Source organism: Leopardus geoffroyi, chromosome E1, assembly GCF_018350155.1.
Source record: "Leopardus geoffroyi isolate Oge1 chromosome E1, O.geoffroyi_Oge1_pat1.0, whole genome shotgun sequence".
In the NCBI taxonomy this organism is placed as follows: Eukaryota; Metazoa; Chordata; class Mammalia; order Carnivora; family Felidae; genus Leopardus; species Leopardus geoffroyi.
In genome coordinates, this window is record NC_059330.1 from 26,052,976 (window position 1) to 26,071,284 (window position 18,309).

At 60.0% G+C, this 18,309-nt stretch overlaps 1 protein-coding gene across 1 annotated transcript; it reads left to right on the forward strand.

Moving 5' to 3' along the window:
- Positions 1 to 5,886: 5,886 nt before the first annotated feature.
- TBX2 (T-box transcription factor 2) lies at positions 5,887 to 15,313 on the forward strand. Its single transcript, XM_045488190.1, has 7 exons — positions 5,887 to 6,643; positions 7,754 to 8,021; positions 8,997 to 9,143; positions 10,344 to 10,420; positions 10,521 to 10,684; positions 11,144 to 11,781; positions 13,909 to 15,313. Exons 1-7 carry the CDS (start codon positions 6,249 to 6,251, stop codon positions 14,359 to 14,361), a joined length of 2,142 nt encoding a protein of 713 aa, XP_045344146.1. The 5' UTR covers positions 5,887 to 6,248; the 3' UTR covers positions 14,362 to 15,313.
- Positions 15,314 to 18,309: the final 2,996 nt, after the last annotated feature.

The following is an 18,309-nucleotide window of genomic DNA, read 5'->3' on the forward strand; positions in this document are numbered from 1 at the left end:
GCCAGTGCATACTATCTATTGCTTGGCTCCCTGGGGATGGGTCCAGAGCTCTAGGAAAGGTGAGCCCCTCTGAATCCACGTGGGTTTATGGATGGGGCAAATATGGGGAGCTCTCTCCAACCATTCAGGGAACCGGCTGGCAGCTTAGAGTCAGGAGTCCTCCCTGGCTCAGCCCTTTCCCTCCAGGGGGTGCAAAACATCTGTGGCCTCCTCTAGTCAGGGAAAGTGGTGGGTGTAGGGCTGGACTTGCCGGCTGAGCTTGCAGGACAATCTGGTTATTCATCTGCTCACAGCCAGGGCAACTCTTTGAGTATGTGGGGGAAGGGGAAGGATAAGAGAGGCCAGATAAGCTGGCCCCATGGTGGCTGCCACAGAGCTCAGGTTATCAGAGAGGCCTTGGGCCTGGCCCCTGGCTAATTGGGGAGGTTATGGACCCTGCCACAGCCTGTAATCAGCTGGAAGTGAGATCTGGGCCCCCGGGTGGGGGACCTCACTGCCCACTGGCCCTGGAGCAGCCAGCCTCCTATCCTCTAGAGATAACACCAAGGGCAATCTCCCACCTCACCCCCCAGAAGCCCAGCAGACCTCCATGATGGCATTACTTACCTAGGAGGCCATTAGAACAGGCATCTAATTGTGGCCTGACCGAGTGACCTTGAGGAAGCCATGTGATCTCCCTGATTCTCACAGTGCTACCTGCTCAACGGGCAAATTACCATGGACTTTCTCTCAGTTTGATGCGGGAAAAAATATCTTCATGGTCTGTGAGGAGGCTGATGGGAGTTGGGGTGGCAGCTCAAGGAGGGAGGGCACTGTCTGGGATTGATCTGAGAAAAGGCCCAGTGGTCCCAAGGCAAATTCAGGCACACAAGCACTCTGCCAAACAGTATCAGCTCTGGAAGCAAGCAGAGGCCAGAGCAAGCAGCTGCCAGTCTGGGATTGGAAATGGTTTCTCAGGTGCTCATTTTTCTGCTGTTCACAGATCAGAGAATTTCTAAACTAGAAAGTACTTAAGAGAGCACTGTTTGGTCCTCATTTTGCAGATGAGAAGCCTGAGTCCCAGAGAAGGCCCTGGCCTTGCCCACGGTTACAAAGTCACACAGCTAGTCTGACCTCTGTCTGCTCCTTACTGCCTCACATGCCCTGGCTGGTTCCCTTACAGGGCCAGATTCTGCACTGGCCTGCACCCCCGCACAATCCAAGACTCTGATCCCACTCACCCCCATCCCGTACTCCTGAGAGCTTTCAGACCCAGCCCCTGACTTTGAAGCTGCTCCCTGTCCCTGTGTAACTTGGAAAGGCAGCCCCTTCCTACAGAGCTAGAGCTGGAAACTCTAGCGGCAACCGGAGAAAGCATCTGGTATATCTTGTATTCAAAGCAAGAGCCCAGCCTGAAGGTGGGTCTCCGAAGTCTCAGTATTGTCTTGCTGTAGAAGTAGGGGTAGCTATCAGGACAGCAATGACATCACCAGCTTCTAAGGAGTGGATGGAGCCTTGCTCTCTTTTAAGGTCCCAAGGTCCCATCCCAGCTCTGCCACTGGTAGCCATGTGGCTTTGGGTAAATTACTGCACCTCTGGGCTTCAGGGTCCTCATTTGTAAAATGGGGAGAGGTGCAAGCCCTGCCAAGAGGAAGAGATGGGCTGAAGCAAGCAAAAGGGAAGTTGCAGGTCAAAAAAGGCAAAAGGTTGGTTTGAGGCCCAGAGACTGCCCAGACAGGCCAGGTAGCTCTGCCTCGGGAGAGGGAGGGCCGGTGCGGCACAGCTGGAGCCCTGATTGTAGTGCGCAGCCCCCCGGACGCTTCGCCGCCCGGCTCCCTGGGAAAGTTTCTTGAAAGCAAATCCAGATCCTGGTGAGCGCTGGCAGACCAGCCCCGCCCTTCTCTCGCAGGTGGGCTGGTCCTAGGGGTCCTTCCTGCGATTTGCCCCCTCTCTCAAGCGCCACCGGAGCGTGGCCTGTTCGCGCTGCCGTGATCCCAAGCACCCACACCCACCATTTCACAATTGTGTGCGTCCACGCACACTCAGGTTCACAGAGGTACACCTCACTTTTGCCGACCCGCCGCTCCGAAGCGGACAGCGGCGACCAAGACTCCAGAGCAGCTAATAGTCTGGAGCCCCTTAGGGTTACGGGGTGCCCAAAACTCTGGGGAAGTCGTCCAAAGTTCAGAGGGGACGCGCCCTGGGTTGCCGGCCCACTGACCTCCCCCTCGCCCTCGCCCTCGGGTGTAGAACGACACCCTTCAAAGACAGGTCTGTCCTGGACCAGAGCGGCCAGGCGGGACCTCGGCTTCGCATTAGCCTGAGAGACTGGGGACTGGGCCACACAGGCCGTGGCTGCTCAGGCACTTCCCGGAACCTACCCGGAAAAAAGTGGCCCCGCGCCTTTCCTGGCGCAAGGCCGGGGCCATAACGCGGGCCTGGAAAAGGTCGCGCCTCCCGCTCTCCCCACGCCCCCCAAACCATCCCAGCCACTTGGCCCGACCCTGCGCGGGGTAATTGGGTCGGGAGGGAGGCGTCGGGCGGGCGGCGACTCCAGAGAGACTGTGCGCCTGTCAGCAGCAATTTGTCTAAGTGGACGGGACAGGCCCGGCCGCTGTGGGCCAGGGTCATCGAGGCCGCGGCCCCCACCCCAGCCAGACCCGGGACCGCGGGGGAGCCGGGCCCGGCCGCTAAACCGGGCTGGCTGGCGCCAAGACTCCGGGAGGCGCGGGTCGGTCCGGGAAGCGGGAATGGGAAGCAACTCTGTGTCTCCCCGCGCCCCACCACCACACACACATACACACGCTACACGCCAAGACGGGGACAGGCGCCCAGTGGCACCTCCACTGCTGGTCACACGCATAGGCCACACACATCACCTGAGCTTAGCCCGGGCACATTCATTTCCTTAGTACTCTTCTCATGACAGCCCCCAGCTACGTCGCACGACGCAGGTCCCCACTCGACCACTAAGCCATCCACGCGGGCGCACGCGAATCCACCCCCGGTCACACAGACCAAAGACACCAGCGAGGCCCAACCCGGGGCAGGTCCCATCAGTGGCCCTTAACCACGCGAAATGTTACGGGGCCAAGGACAGACGGGCAGCCCAGCGAGGCTCAGGACCAAGGAACCACACCTCCCAGGCCTTCCCAGCCCGATTTCCTGGTTGCAGGAAGCGTGGAGCGTACTGAGGGCGCGCAACCACCCGCCAGAGGCGGGGAGGCCCGCGACCTTCCGACGCCCGAGCCCAGGACTGCCTGGGAGAGGGAGGGGCGGCTGAGCGCGCGTCCCCCGCCCGTCTGCGGGGCCCGACCGATGCGAAGTGACAGGGGCCGGAGCTTTGTTGTGGAGCCTCGGCCGCCTGGCGCCAGCCGCCCCCGCCCGTGCCCTCCCCTCTCCAGCCCCGGGCGGCTTGCGAGGCGCCCCCCGGGGCCTCTTAAAGAGACACGAACTCTCAGCCCCGGGGACCACCCCCCCAAGAGGCGCCTGTTCCCGGGAAGGGGAAGTGGGGTAGACCCAGGTGGGGGAGGGGCCGAGCAGGAGCTGGGAACCTCTAGGCGCCGCTCCGAGGCCTCTTGGGCCTCCCCTGCGTGGGTTTTCGAGGAGGCAAGGATATCCCTCGCTGGAAAGTATGTCGGGGGGGGGGGGGTTGGGGGCGGTAGATTCAGAATCTTGAGGGCGGCTGTAGCAGGACCTCGAGGTGGTTGCGGGACAGCAAGGCCGGGCAGACGACAGGGGCCTGACTGGAAAGAGCCTGTGACCGCGGGAGGGCAGGTCCATGACCCAGTGGCTGTGGCCAGCTGGGATCGTGGTCCCCAAATGCAGCCGCTGCACCGTCGCCGGGTTTCTTCGGCAAACAACCCAGGCCAGCGTGTTTCTCGAACTCTCCGGGCCTTGGAACTCTGGACCAGCTACCGATCTTTCCCGGGAAAATGTCCGAATTGCATACAATTAGGTGTACACACATTCTTACGAGTAGGAAAGTATGTGTACACGCACGAGTTTGCAAATGTATTCACGTATTCCCAGGCCCGCACCCGGATTCCCGGCTAAGGAACGCTGCCCTTTTATCTGGTCACCTCACTGACTGCGCAAACCTGCCCACACATGTCCCTCCCTGAGGGGCCATATCCCGCCTAAATGGAGCCGGCAGGACTTTGCCTATGCAAAGCTGCAACGGATCCTGCCACATCTTCGCAGACTGCGCGAAGCGGAGTCAAAGATTCGTTCCGGACAGAGAGGAGGCACTACGAGAAGAGCAGGGTTTTGAAGGAAAACCCTGTGGGGGCGGCGCTCATTTGCGAGCTGGGTAAAGGAGCTTTGAGGGCTCCGGGACTGGCCTGGAAAAGTAGAAAAAAGGTCGCGGAGGCCAAACCACTCCGGCCGGTCCTGAACCCGCACTCCTTCGACTTGGCAGGCTTTACATGCCAGGTCCACGTGTGCAGCGACAAGGTGCCCTGCGACTTGGTGTGCGTAGTGGACGGCCAGTGTTGCCTGGATCACTGTTGGATGTGGGCTGTACACACCTACCACGCGGGCACAGGGCCCGCGCCGGCTGAACTCACCCTCACTTGTATTGGTTGTGCGGGCAGGAGTGTCACCTATGTGCAGTACGTGGTCCTTCTTATCCTTCGAACGCGACCACCAGGAATCAGTCTGAGTGTCAGCGCCCCAGCCCGATTCACGGCAGGTGTGTGACGGCTTGACTCTCTGGGCACACTCCTCAAGTTGCCGCTCGCGCCGCGCACAGTGGGCACCACCATACAGAGCGCACAACACACACACACACACACACACACACACCCATGTGGCAGGGGGGGGGGTACTGGGGCTGGTGAAGAACGAAGACTGCCGATAGTCGGGGTGGGGATGGATTCAACCACAGGTGAGTGCAAACATTCCGACCCCCGTACTCGTTTCTCTGCACTACTGAACTTGGGAGACTAGCGCTTCGGAGAGCCGGAAACAAACTCTAGGAATGTGGCCGAGAGCGGAGAAAGGATACCGCTGTTTAGGATGAGGGAGACTTGTGTCTCCGGTACCGGATACGGCGAAAATTCGTTGCGCGGGTCAAGAATCTGGGGACCGGGACCAGCCGTCCAGCTCGGCGAACGATGCGCTCACCTTCCTAGCCCCGAGGACCCGGCTCTCCCGGCCGTCGGATGTCTCAGGGCTGGATGCAGGAGGCAGGATACTGGGCTGAGTTCAGGGCTTGCCCAGAATTCCAAGTTCCTCCTGAGTCTTCCTGTGAGGGGGAGGCGCGGACTGGGGGGTCCCCGCGTTTCCCGAGTACAAGGCCGCATCCCACTCCCTCCCATGCCGGCCCCACCGAAGGGCTCTACCACCGCTCCACTCACCGGCTCCCGCCACCTGGGTTCCTCTCCAGGACCTCGGCCGCCCTCGCCTCCCGACTCGCCCGCCCACCGGCCTCTCTTTCCAGTTCCCTCCGGAGTGCAGGGGCCCCGGGCGGCGCCTCCGCCGAGAGCGGGGTCGGAGGCCAAGCTGGGGCGCGGGCCAGAGCGGCTGAGCCGCCGGACGAGGGAGAAGGAGGGCGCCCCCTCTCCTCACGGGGCCATGTCAATGCTTTGCACTTGGAGCCGGCGTGCGGCTGGGGGGTCCTTCCCCAGGGCCTTGGGACCCGGGCGCCCCCCGCCTCAGGCCCTTTCGGCGGGTCGGGTCGGCCTGCCGCTCTTTCCCGTCCGGGCGCAGGCAGCCGCGGGCGCGGGCGGTGGGGTGGGGGCCGGGGCAGGGGGAGGGGTCTCGGGGCCCGCTTGCCCGTCATTGGTTAATATTTTATTCTGTTGACATGTTTTCTTACTGCTGAGGCTTCCGACACCTTCTCCCCGGCCCCCCCTCCCGGCCGGAGCTTGGCTAGAGCTGTCAAAACCCCGCCCCCGGAGACCCACAATTGGTCCAAAAAGCGTAAAATCAGCAATCAAGGGGGGCCTGGCTCGTTAGCGCAGGGGATCCGAGCAGGGCAGGACATGTGAGATAGTCACAGTTTTCCAGAGATCACGACAAGATCTAACCAGTCGCGCGTGGTCCCCGGCGCCGGAGCGGGCCAGCCCAGCCCAGCGCAGAGCCCCCGCCACCCCCGCGCCCAGAGCCCCGCGCCCCTCGCCGTGCCTCGGACGGAGAGCCGGGAGGAGCCGCCGCTGCGCTTGCCACCCGGGTCGCCCTTCCTCCGCGCGCGCCGCCGCCCGGGCCGGGGGTCCGAGCCGCGCGCCCCCGGCCCCGGCCCCTGGGCGCCTGGGCCGGATGTCCCGATGAGAGAGCCGGCGCTGGCGGCCAGCGCCATGGCTTACCACCCGTTCCACGCGCCACGGCCGGCCGACTTCCCCATGTCCGCCTTCCTGGCGGCGGCGCAGCCCTCCTTCTTCCCGGCGCTCGCACTGCCGCCCGGCGCGCTGGCCAAGCCGCTGCCCGACCCGGGCCTGGCGGGGGCGGCGGCCGCGGCGGCCGCGGCGGCGGCGGCGGCCGAGGCGGGGCTGCACGTCTCGGCACTCGGCCCGCACCCGCCCGCCGCGCATCTGCGCTCGCTTAAGAGCCTGGAGCCCGAGGACGAGGTGGAGGACGACCCCAAGGTGACGCTGGAGGCCAAGGAGCTGTGGGACCAGTTCCACAAGCTGGGCACCGAGATGGTCATCACCAAGTCTGGGAGGTAGGGCGGCCAGCTGGCCGGCGGGCAAGCAGGCGGGCGGGCGGGCTGGGGGACCCGACAGCACAGACCAGCGCCGAGCCTGCCGCTCGAGGCTCCGGGCTCTGGCCCCGGCGCCACGCTTAGCTCCCACAGGCAACCAAGTTGACTTTTCTCATTTGGCACCGAGAGAAATTTTAAAAACTAAAACATGAAAATCTCCCGAATAAAGTAAAACGAAAACATGCTGTTAAAGAACAGTCCTAACCATTCTGAGTCCCAAAGCTGAGGAGGTCCTGCGGCTCGGCCCGGGCGGGTCTCAGACATCTCCGCGGTAACTCAGCCTCGCCGCCTCGTTCTCCTGCCTCCCGGTCTGACTCGGAGCTCCAGGGAGATGTAGCATCTCCCGGACTGTCCTCTGACCCTGAAGCCCATAATGAAACCTGTACCATGCTAGGCCCTGGCTGGCCAGCCGATTCCAGCCGGCCGGCCCTTTCCGGCAGTAAGCCCCAAGCGGCCCTGTGGAAGCCTGACCCAGGCTGGGAGCCTTGTCCTGGCCCAAGGAGCAAAAAGCTCCCTACTCACACACCACTCCAGGCCTTAATGCCTGAAGAAAATCACAGCCCCCAGCCCCTCCACCCTTTGACTCAGCCGCCGGGAATCCAGGCCTCAGGTTCACCCTCTTCCCCCGAAACTTAAGGTTCTTGTTGGGCTGCAACCCAGTTATCCAAGCAAACATCTTCTGGTTTTATTTTTGGGAGTTTCAGTCCCAGTGGGCATATCTCCTGAATGAATTTTGGGAAGATTCAAAAGAAGCAGGTGTATTTCTAGGGGGCCTGGATTTCTTTCCTGGACATCCGCTTTCATCTCAGATGAGGGAGAAAGAGAGTCACCAGATCTGAGGATAAAGCCGATGGGAAACCATATAATAAGAGAGAGTTTGACAAGCGGAAATGGGATCCCCCAGGAATAATAACCACAGGTGGGGTCTCTCAGGCAGTAATATGGGGGCAGAGCCCAGACAACCGGGAAACACAGATGGGGAAGCTCCTGGCAGTGGTGTGTGCTTGGGGAGTGAGGTCCTCCGACATAAAACCGGGTCCCATGGAGTCTTGCCCTTTCCCTTCCTCGCAGGCGGATGTTTCCTCCCTTCAAGGTGCGAGTCAGCGGCCTGGACAAAAAGGCGAAATATATCCTGCTGATGGACATTGTGGCCGCTGATGATTGCCGGTATAAATTCCATAACTCGCGCTGGATGGTGGCGGGCAAGGCCGACCCAGAGATGCCCAAACGCATGTACATCCACCCAGACAGCCCGGCCACGGGAGAGCAGTGGATGGCCAAGCCTGTGGCTTTCCACAAGCTGAAACTGACCAACAACATCTCCGACAAGCATGGCTTCGTGAGTGCTGGGCGGCGCGGGGATGGGGGTCGGAGACTGAGTGTCCTACGCTGCAGGGGGTGGGGGCAGGAGAGCAGGCGGCGGGATTCCCCAGAGAGGAGCGCTGGCCAAACTCTCAAAGTGCCCCTGCTTGGGTCACCGCCCTGTGGCCTATGCTGGCTGAGTCTGGGCCCAGAGGGCTCCCCTTTGCAAGCCTGGGTTGTGGGGTGGAAAGCCCCAGGCTGCTCACAATCTTGGCTGGGGTCAAGCCTTCCAAAGCTCTTCCTAGAGCCCAGCCGGAGGCAGGTGCGACTCAGTTGTGTGGCCTCTGGTGTTTAAGTGCTGAGCTTGGAAGTCCTGCCCCCAACCTCAGCTTGTCCTCACCCTTCCCCTTGACCTGTGTCCCCATTTCCTTTCCCACCCCCTCCCCAGACTAGGAGATTTAAAAGTTAAACCAGCCCCTTTAACATCCTAAGTCTCCATTCCCTCCTCCCATAGGCAAACGCCCTACCAGGAGGAGGGAGTTTGGGGGATTCTCTCCATTTCTGCCTGAGGCAGGGCCCCAGTGAATGGGAAGGGGGGGGTTGATGGGGCAAAAGGGATTGTCCATTCAGGAGTAGGGCGCTCGTTGAGCCCCCAAAGATCCAAAGCTTCTCTCTGTAGAGTTACTAGGGGCTTAGCAATGAGCCCAGGAAGAGAGGTTAAGAGTGGAGTTTTATGGGGGTTTTCTTTTGTTTTATTTCTATTTTCAACTGGGGTAATTTTTTTAAGTAGAGAGAGAAAGAGAGAGAAACTGTGATAAAGAAAGCTGAGAGAAAAATAAAAAGAAATATAGGAAAGAAAAAAGGCAGAGAAGACAGGAGAAAATAGCGAAGGAGGGGGTGTAGAAGGCAGACGAAGAGAGAGAGAGCATTGGAAAGAGGTCGGGTCCCCAGAGAGTAGAAATGCTCCGGCCAAAAGCTGGGGGCTATCGGCTGACCCGCACCCTCCCCACAGACCATTCTGAACTCCATGCACAAGTACCAACCGCGCTTCCACATTGTGAGAGCCAACGACATCCTGAAGCTGCCCTACAGCACGTTCCGCACCTACGTGTTCCCTGAGACCGACTTCATCGCGGTCACTGCCTACCAGAACGATAAGGTGCGCTTGGGGGGGGCGATGGGCCCAGCCCCTGCACCGATGCCCCCTTACACCTGCAGACTCCACCCCTTCACTCATATCTGCCCGTAGACCCCAGCACCCATCTCTCGCTCTCACAGCTCACTCCAGAGCAGCAAGTCTCATCTGTAACCGCAGCACCCACTGAAATCCTCCAGGCTCCCCCGCCCCACCAAGTCCGTGACACGTATACACAGGCTCCCCCTCGGGGTGCTAACAGCTGGGCACTCCAAGGGGTGGAGATATTTACTTAGCAATTAGCGGAGACTCCCAGCCCGTGCTGACATTTTTACATTTTATTCGTTTATTTCTTGGCATTGGAATGGGAATTTAAATGAAGAGAGGGAGCCCGAGGCACCCTGCCCTGGCTCTCCTGACTCTCTGGAAACCAGCAATAGGAACCTGGGGCCCAGTTTTCACTCTCTCGGGGGAGCCAGAGGGCGGGACAGGTGACACAGCATCCCAAAGTATCCCCACTCTGGGTCGGTCCAGGCTGTGAACCCCTTGGGAGGTGCTTAGAGAATTTTTCTGCTTGCTGCCTTTCTATCCCCCTTTTCTAGAGGTGCAGAGCTCACTCCCTCTGGGCCTGTGCCCATATACCACTCTCGGGAGAGTGTCCAAGTGTCCTGCCGGTCGTTCTTTTTGTCTTTGTGAAATGGCGTGTATGTGGGTATGTGGGCAACATTTCGGGAGACTCAGATACGTGTGGAGGAGTGTGAATTCGTTCTGTTCTCTGGGCACTTGCTTATTTTGTCTGTGTGTACTTGCGTGTGCGCGGGCCCGTGAGTGTGATTTGTCTCTGTGGTGTGGACTCGCGTGTGTTTTGCTGTCTCCGTGCGCGCCTGCTCCGATGCCCGGTTTGTTAAACTTGAGTGACCGAGTGCGTCTGTGCGCATGCTTGGGCAGATTTCGACTCTGCACACACCTTTGGGCTTGTGTGTGCAAGATAAGGGAATATGCTTCGAATAAAGTGGAAGAGGAGAGACCCTGTGGCTTCCCGCGAGGCCCGCCCGCTGGCCTCAACTCGTCTTCCAGCTCGGAGAGTCGTAGCCTAGGCGGGCGGGTACCAAGTGGACTTTCGCGGGGTTCTCCTCTGGGGCGGCAGCCTCCGACCTCGGGGTGCCTCAGCCCAGGCTGGAGGAGACTCGTCCTGACCTGGCGCCGCCCCCTCGGTCCCTGCAGATCACTCAACTGAAGATCGACAACAACCCGTTTGCCAAGGGCTTCCGGGACACCGGGAATGGCCGGCGGGAGAAAAGGTGAGGGGTGAGCTGGACGGCTGCGCGGTGGGAGACTGAGCCAGCAGAACGCTGGGGGGTGTGAGCTCGTCTCTGACCGGCTCCCTCCGCTCATCCCCAGGAAGCAGCTGACGCTGCCGTCTCTGCGGCTGTACGAGGAGCACTGCAAACCGGAACGCGACGGCGCCGAGTCCGACGCCTCTTCTTGCGACCCTGCCCCCGCGCGGGAACCGCCACCGTCCCCGGGGTCAGCGCCTAGTCCCCTGCGCCTGCATCGGACCAGAGGTGAGAGCTGGGTGGTCGGACCCGGGGTAGAGGAAGGGGAGGTTCTCCTTCCGACCCCAGGCTGGCTCTTTGCTCAGCTTCCGGGTAACCACAAAACCTGCGGGAAGCGTCAGCAGTGTGTCTGGGATGGGGCAAACGACCGAGGCCTTTCCAGTGAGGGCGGTCCGGGTATCCAGAAGATCTGGCTGCCCAGCTAGGTCCTTGGCACTGTGTGACTCTAGCAGTGAGTTTCCTTTACATGGCTCAATTTCTCCCGCTGTAAATACGGAGCCTTAGGTTAGGTGACCTGCAGCTGCCCCTTTGCCCGACGAGGATCTGGAAGTTCCTCGAACGTGGCTTCCTCCGGAGCAGGCCTCTCCCAGTCTCTCCGACCCGGTCCAGACACCGGTGGAGGAGGGGAGGCCTCGCGTCTGTCTCTTCCGGGACCCCTGTGACCTCCCGCGTCCTTTCTCCCTGCAGCCGAAGACAAGTCGTGCGCCGCGGACAGCGACCCAGAGCCGGAAAGGCTGAGCGAGGAGCGCGCAGGGCCGGCTCTCGGCCGCAGCCCGGCCCTGGACAGCGCCAGCCCCCCTCGCTTGACCGAACCTGAGCGCTCCCGGGAGCGGCGCAGCCCCGAGAGGGGCAAGGAGCCGGCGGAGAGCGGCGGGGACGGTCCGTTTGGCCTGCGGAGCCTAGAGAAGGAGCGCACGGAAGCAAGGCGAAAGGACGAGGGGCGCAAGGAGGCAGGCGAGGGCAAGGAGCCCGGCCTGGCGCCGCTGGTGGTGCAGACGGACAGTGCGTCCCCTCTGGGCGCCGGACACCTGCCGGGCCTGGCTTTCTCCGGCCATCTGCACGGGCAGCAGTTCTTCGGGCCGCTGGGGGCCGGCCAGCCGCTCTTCTTGCACCCGGGACAGTTCGCCATGGGCCCCGGAGCCTTCTCTGCCATGGGCATGGGTCACCTGCTGGCATCGGTGGCGGGCAGCAGCAGCAGTGGGGGGGCTGGCGGCCCAGGGACCGCCACCGGGCTGGACGCAGGCGGGCTGGGTCCCGCGGCAGGCGCCGCAAGCACCGCTGCGCCCTTCCCGTTCCACCTCTCCCAGCACATGCTGGCATCTCAGGTAAGACCTGTGATCTGAAGGGAGAAAGAGCAAGGTGGGCATAGGGCCTGGGGGTGCCATAGGTGCTCTGAGTTTCTAGCGGACAACGACTCTGTCCTGGGGAGACCTGACACTCCACCACACCTAGGTTCGGGGATACTGAGAGTGTAGGTCTAGGGTCTCTCCAGGGTGCTGTTCTGACTGTGTGTGACTGTGGACAAGTGCCTGACCCTCTTTGGGCCTGTTTCCTTCCCTATAACTCGAGCATAGAGTGGCACCCAGTAGACTCTTCCTCTGACAGACTGAGTCTGCCTCTGGCTTTGTGAAGTCCACTTTCCTGGCCTCAGGACACTTCTCTTGGAAACAAAAACCCTTGGCTCACTGTCAGTCCCTGAAGGGCTAAGATGCCTGGAAAAAGGGAGTAGGAAGATTTGCAATATTTTCTGGACAATTGACTGCCAAAATGACCCACCTCTCAGATGCCTCTGGCCCCTTTCAGGCCCTCCAGAAGTCCTCCTGTTCCTTCCCCCACCTTAGGTCTCCCAACCACACATCTCAGGAAAGAAGGGCTCAGTTCCCCAAGCCCAGGCTGAAATTCTGAGCTCTCAGGGGAGACTTTATGAAACTGGCTAGGAGCAAAATAAGGAGACCCAATGGGGAGAGCGGCCTCTTTGGTTGCTTGGGTGGAATATTCCCTGTGGAAAGATTTGGAATCTCTACATTCATTTTCTTCCCTCTGAGGTTTCTGGCAAATTGAACCTTTGAGATCTTATCTTAAGGGAAGGAAAATAGGAGTTCAGGTCTGAGAAGGCTCCTTTGGTTCAGAAGCAAATATTTTTAAAATGGGGGAAGGGATCCTGAAATGGGTTTTAAATAGAGCTCAGTGTCAGGGATATGTGCAGTGAGCATTTGAAACACTAACATCACATATCTGTGGCTCTGAGATGGCAAGGAAGCTTCTGGAAAATGTAGCTCAGGTCCTGGAGGTTTAATCTGCATCCTTGATTCCATATGTATGTGAATGCCTCCTCCCCAGCATGGGCATCATAAAGGTTGTCGGGAAGTCAGGGCTTCTAGATACAGCCTGGTCAACAGGTGCAAGGCCAGGTTGAGAGTACCCAGCACTCAGGAGGTATCACTTGGTATACTGCTACTGGTTAAGTTCCTATGCCTGAGTAGCCCGCCCTTGGCCATCAGGTAGAGCCAAATTTGGGGAGATTTGAAACCTCCCTCCTTCCTCTCCCCCTGAGATACCAGGACTAAGTGCCCAGTAGGACTTGACCTTCTCAGGAAGGATATTTTCTCATTCCCGACTGGGCTACTTCTTTCCTTCTCCCTGCCTGAGCCAGGCCTGAGGCTCCCTGGAAGCCCAGCACAGCCAGCTCCCTGCCCTCCTCCCCATACCCTCTTACTCTGGAGAGTGAGCCATTATCTCAAAGGTCAGATAATCCAAAAGTCGGGCCTCATAGACTCAGCAGATGTTTGTCAGGGTTTCCTGGCTACTGTGCTCTCCACGGGCAGACTTTGCATTCCTTCCTCAGCTGCCACTGAGGTGCTGCCAGGAGCTCTTTGTAGAATATCCAGGCCAGTTTATAAACGGATTGGCATCTATGCCCTTCTGACCCAGGCAGGAGATCCCTGAGCAGGCAGGCAGGTAGAAGGAGAATGTACGGAGTTCCTCACCTCTCCTGCCCAGGCTTTCTCAGTCCTTTGGGGCACCTGCAGATAGAAGGGTTGGGGAGGACACTCTTTTAAATGAGCAGAACCTCCCAAGACAGCCAAAGCTGCCTACTTGCCACCTGGCTCTATGCCTGTCCAGTTTCCTCCCTCTAGGCTTTTGCTCATGCTAGTTCAGCCACCTGGCATGTCTTTCCCTCACTCGTACTATAATACCTGGCACAGAGCTTGATGGCACCAGACCTTTGCATCATAACCTGAAGTGAGCTCCTGTCTAACTGGGTTTGGCCATAGGCATACTGGCTCTCCTCTACCTGTGCTGCTTGGGGTTACAGTTATGTGAGCTCTGGTATTATATTCCTAAAACAGTAGGGCAAGGATTCCTGGTGGTAGCACCACCCCCAGCACCCAGCTCACCCTTAGAACACCTCAGGCAGGATGCCTAACCCTTGTCTTGTTCTTTTCTTTCAGGGAATCCCAATGCCCACTTTCGGAGGCCTCTTCCCCTACCCCTACACCTACATGGCGGCCGCTGCGGCAGCGGCCTCTGCTTTGCCAGCCACCAGTGCTGCGGCTGCAGCTGCTGCCGCTGCGGGCTCCCTATCCCGGAGCCACTTTCTGGGCAATGCCCGGCCCCGCCTGCGGTTCAGCCCCTACCAGATCCCGGTCACTATCCCTCCTAGCGCTAGTCTTCTCACCACGGGGCTGGCGGCGGAGGGCTCCAAGGCTGCGGGCAGCAACAGCCGGGAGCCCAGCCCGCTACCGGAGCTGGCTCTCCGCAAGGTTGGGGCCCCATCCCGCGGTGCCCTGTCACCCAGCGGCTCAGCCAAAGAGGCGGCCAGTGAACTGCAGAGCATCCAGAGACTGGTGAGTGGGCTGGAGAGCCAGCGAGCCCTCTCCCCCGGCAGGGAGTCGCCCAAGTGAGGGGACTGCCCAGCTGCTCCGCTGCCACGCAGACCTCCCCGGCTGCCTGCCCCTGCTGCTTGGGACGTGTACAGCACAGAATGGGTATTTATTTAAACAAAGGAGCAAAAGCGGGCTGCTGCAGCCGGAATAGAGCCCTGGCCAGCCAGCCGGAGCCTGGGACAATTCCCTAGGCCCCAAGAAGAACCCGGCTGCCGGGAACACAGTCGCTTAGGAGCCACTGGTCACTTTCCAGATCTGCTCCGATGTCAAAGTGGCATTGGCCAGGTGTCCCTCCAGGTCCTCCAGCGCTGTGAGGAGGCCTCATTGCCCCGCCCAGTGGTCTCATCGGGAGACAGAAGGTGCAGGAGTCAGGGATGGGAACTTCGGAGGGAACCCCAGAGCCCCTAGCCTTGGGCCTGGACCGCTTGAGAATCTGCAGTAAGGGATGCGGGCTCAGTGAAGACTGAAATCAGTGTAGACTTGAGCTGGGAGGGACCTGTTCTTTTAGTCCTCCCACTTCTTCCCCCGAAAGACAGGCGCTCCTCCCACCCCTCGGTCAGGGGAGGGAGTGGCACTTCTGCCTTGAGTCCCCAGGGGGAGAAAAAAAAAGATATTTATAAAATAAATGGTAATTTGTGTAAATAAGCTTTAAGGTTCCCAGAATATACAAATTGGTATTAATTTATTCAAAGGTGTACATTGCTGTGTACATAATATTTAGAGATTAATTCATAGCATTTAAAATTTCTTTTCATTTTACATAAGCATCTATATTGTACAGGGTTGGGGGGTCCTCGGCTGCGGGAGAAGCCCCATCCCTGGAGGGGCTCCCACCCCGCCAGCCCCTCGGCCCCTCCGCCCGGGCTTTGCTCGCCCGGCCCGCGGGCTCCACCTCAGGTTTTCACTTTTCGCTACCGAGCGAGACGAAAAGACAAAAACTCGAGAAAACAATAAAACGCTGCAATGCGAAGTGAACGGCGCTGTGCGCTCTGTGGGCCGCGTGGGGTAGGGGCGCAGCAAGCGCGTTAGGAGGGACTGGAGGCGGGGACAAAACGTCGGGCGCCCCCAGCTCGGCTGCAGCTGCACCCCGGGGGCGGCAGCAGGTTGGCTGGGGCAGCGGGCGGAGCTGCGAGGCCGAGCGGCGCCGGCGCGGGCCACCGGCTGGGCCGGGAGGCGCCGAGCCGCTTCGAGTCCCCCGCGCTCCCGGCGCGGGCCGCCTCCCAAGCCAGGGGCCGGGCTCCCTCTGCTGGCCACTTGCCTCCGGCCGTCGCCCCAGCCACTCTGCACCGGGACTCCTGACTCCCTTTCTGGGGCTCCAGAGTAGAAACGAATCCCGTTTTAGCGCCTCTGGGTAGGCGGAGCTGGTAAGATGGGTGCACCCTACTCCCTCTCTCCCTTCTGAGGAGGAGTTTGGCCGTGGTGCACCCACTACCGCGGACCCTACAATCCTTTTCATCTCTCTGCCTCCTGGACCTCAAAAAGAAACCGTTCTTGGGGCGTCTGGCTGGCTCAGTGGGTAAAGCACAAGACCCTTGATCTTGGGGTGGTAAGTTTGGGCCCCACGTTTGACTTAGATATTACTTTCCTTAAAAAGAAGAAAGAAGCATTTCTCCTTGTCAGGGCTGCTGACTAGAGTGACAGAGTCTAACCTGAAAGTTCTCCCGTGTAACTCATCTAAATCTCTTTTGGGGGTGTGGGAAGTGTGGGTCAATAGGCTACTTCCTTTACTGCCTCAGTTTCCTCTGGTATAATAAAGGGCTCCGCTGGGGTATCTCTGGGAGTCCCATGTGTCTTCCCAGTGGCACGTTCTTCCTAGTGGCCCCCTCCTGCAATTGGGCCTCCCACCCCCATCCTTTGAGCTTCTTTCTGCTTCACACAGCCAACAGGTGTCTCCGACCCCCAAATCCTAGTAGTGGGAAGGGGTGAGAGATGGGAAGTCACTCCTTTAACCCACCCTCAGGTCTGTCCATCACCGAGCCCCCACCTCCTTCCCAGTTCTCTGCTCTTTAAGCCTTGGGAGTCCGTGCCGCCCTGGACGAACACACTGCCTGCCCACCTTGGGTACTTTAGGGGGCGGCAAGCACAGGTCCCCCAACTCACCAGGAACACCAGGAATGGTAAGATGAAGGAAGGGTGAAGGTGGAGGTGGAACTGCCAGTATCCGGGCCTCCAAGTGCCCAGGACGCCTCCGTGGGCCGACACACTTGCAAGGAAAGAGAATTGTGTCCCCCTGTTCCACGGAGGGAGCTGGACCCAGCCTACGCTGAATTCGGCAAGGGGCTTGGCCAGTGAGCGAGCAAAAGGGCGCAAAAACTGTCCCAGCTCCCAGAGTGTGGGCTGCTTCTTCGCTCTCTGACCTTCCGCAGGCAGGACAGCGAATGGGGCAGTCCAGGAACCGGGCGGGCCAGAGAGGCCACTTTCTCAGCTCAAATAGAATCCCTCGTGGACAGTGTGCTTATTTGAGGTCGCTTTCGGCTCAAAACATCTCTGAAATTTTCGAAGAGCGGGGCGCGTTCACTTCTTCCGGTTTCTCCCCTCACGTCTAAGAAGGAAAGTTGGGCAGAGGCTGCAAGTGCACGGCAGTCTCAGGAGCGGGTTGCTGACACCAGGGGGCAGTACCAACCTAAAGCTGCGGTGAGGGCGGCGCGCAGAGTGGGGAACTCCAAGAGGGTGGCCGCGAATGCCAGGCAGGGCGGCCTGGTTGCGGCCGCAGTCTCGCCGCATCGTTGCTGCAGCACCCCGGATGAGGTGGAGTGATACTTAAGGGCCTCGAGAGGCCCCAGGCCCTGAGTGCAGTTTGGGGAGTCGTCCTGAATTCCCCCGCCTCCCGCCGGCAAATCCTGTCCCGGAGTCGCCCTCCAGGCGCTCCGCTGGGTCTCAGCTGAGAACCTGAGTTCGGCTGCGGGAACCGCGCGGCCGGCAGCAAGGCCTTGTCCCAGGCAAAGGCCAGGCCGCTCCCTGGCCCAATTAAGCCACCCGTCACCCCCCTTCCCCGCCTCGCATCCCTCATTGTTCCCGGGGTCGCCAATTAGCCCCAGCGTTCCGCGTCCCACCTGCTCTGGTGCCCCAAGGCCTTCTTAACCCTTCTGGGCCTGGCACCAGGGGCCCTAGACGGCAGAATCCCCCGCGCACGGCTGTATGTGGAGGGCGTGTTTGGGTTGATGGGGACTGAGGGGTCACTGCGAGGCCGTGTGCGTTGGAACTGTGGGGTTAGAGAGGGAACTGTGCTTGGCTGTGTGGGATGGTTGAGTGTGACTTCACTGGGGAACTTGGAGACGGGGGATGTGGGTGTGGGGTCTCCGTGAGACCCCTAGCGGCCAAGCAGTGTGGATCTCCAGGCCCAGGAGAACTCATTTCCTCTTGGGATAAATAGGAGTCTACCGAATCCCCTCAAGCCATTCTTTTCCCCCCACCCCCACTCACGCTGCGGCGGCGGAAATCTACGACCTGGCCCCGCCCCCCCCCCCAAAGGCGCTGAACTGGGGTCCGCCTCCCGTGCGTACCGTGAACGTCCACACAGGGCACTCCTTGTAGCTGGAGCGGAACGTTCAGCTTCGCGCTCCAGGACACAGGTGAACACCTCAGCTCGAGCCCCCTTACTTCCCTTTCCCGGATATTGGATGGTTCGAGGGACAGAGTCTCCATGAGACCGAAGTTTAAACGCTGAGCCTTGCCTTCTTCCCAGCTTTGGAAAGCACCCCAAATCTAATCCCACTTTTTCCTCTCTTCGCGATCCTCGATCTCAAAGTCCGGCGAGGGGCCGAGCGACCATGTAATAGGGACCGGATAACAGAGGGAATGTATGCCCGGGAATGCCCGGGGAAGAGGCAAAGGGAAAGGAACCTGAGCTCCGGGCGTCTCTCTGGGTTCCTTGGGAGTGCAGTCTGGTCTTTCCTCAGTGAATGCGTCGATGCCAATGCCAGATTCTGGAATTCTTATTTGCCCTTGGAACTCTTTTTTGGGTTC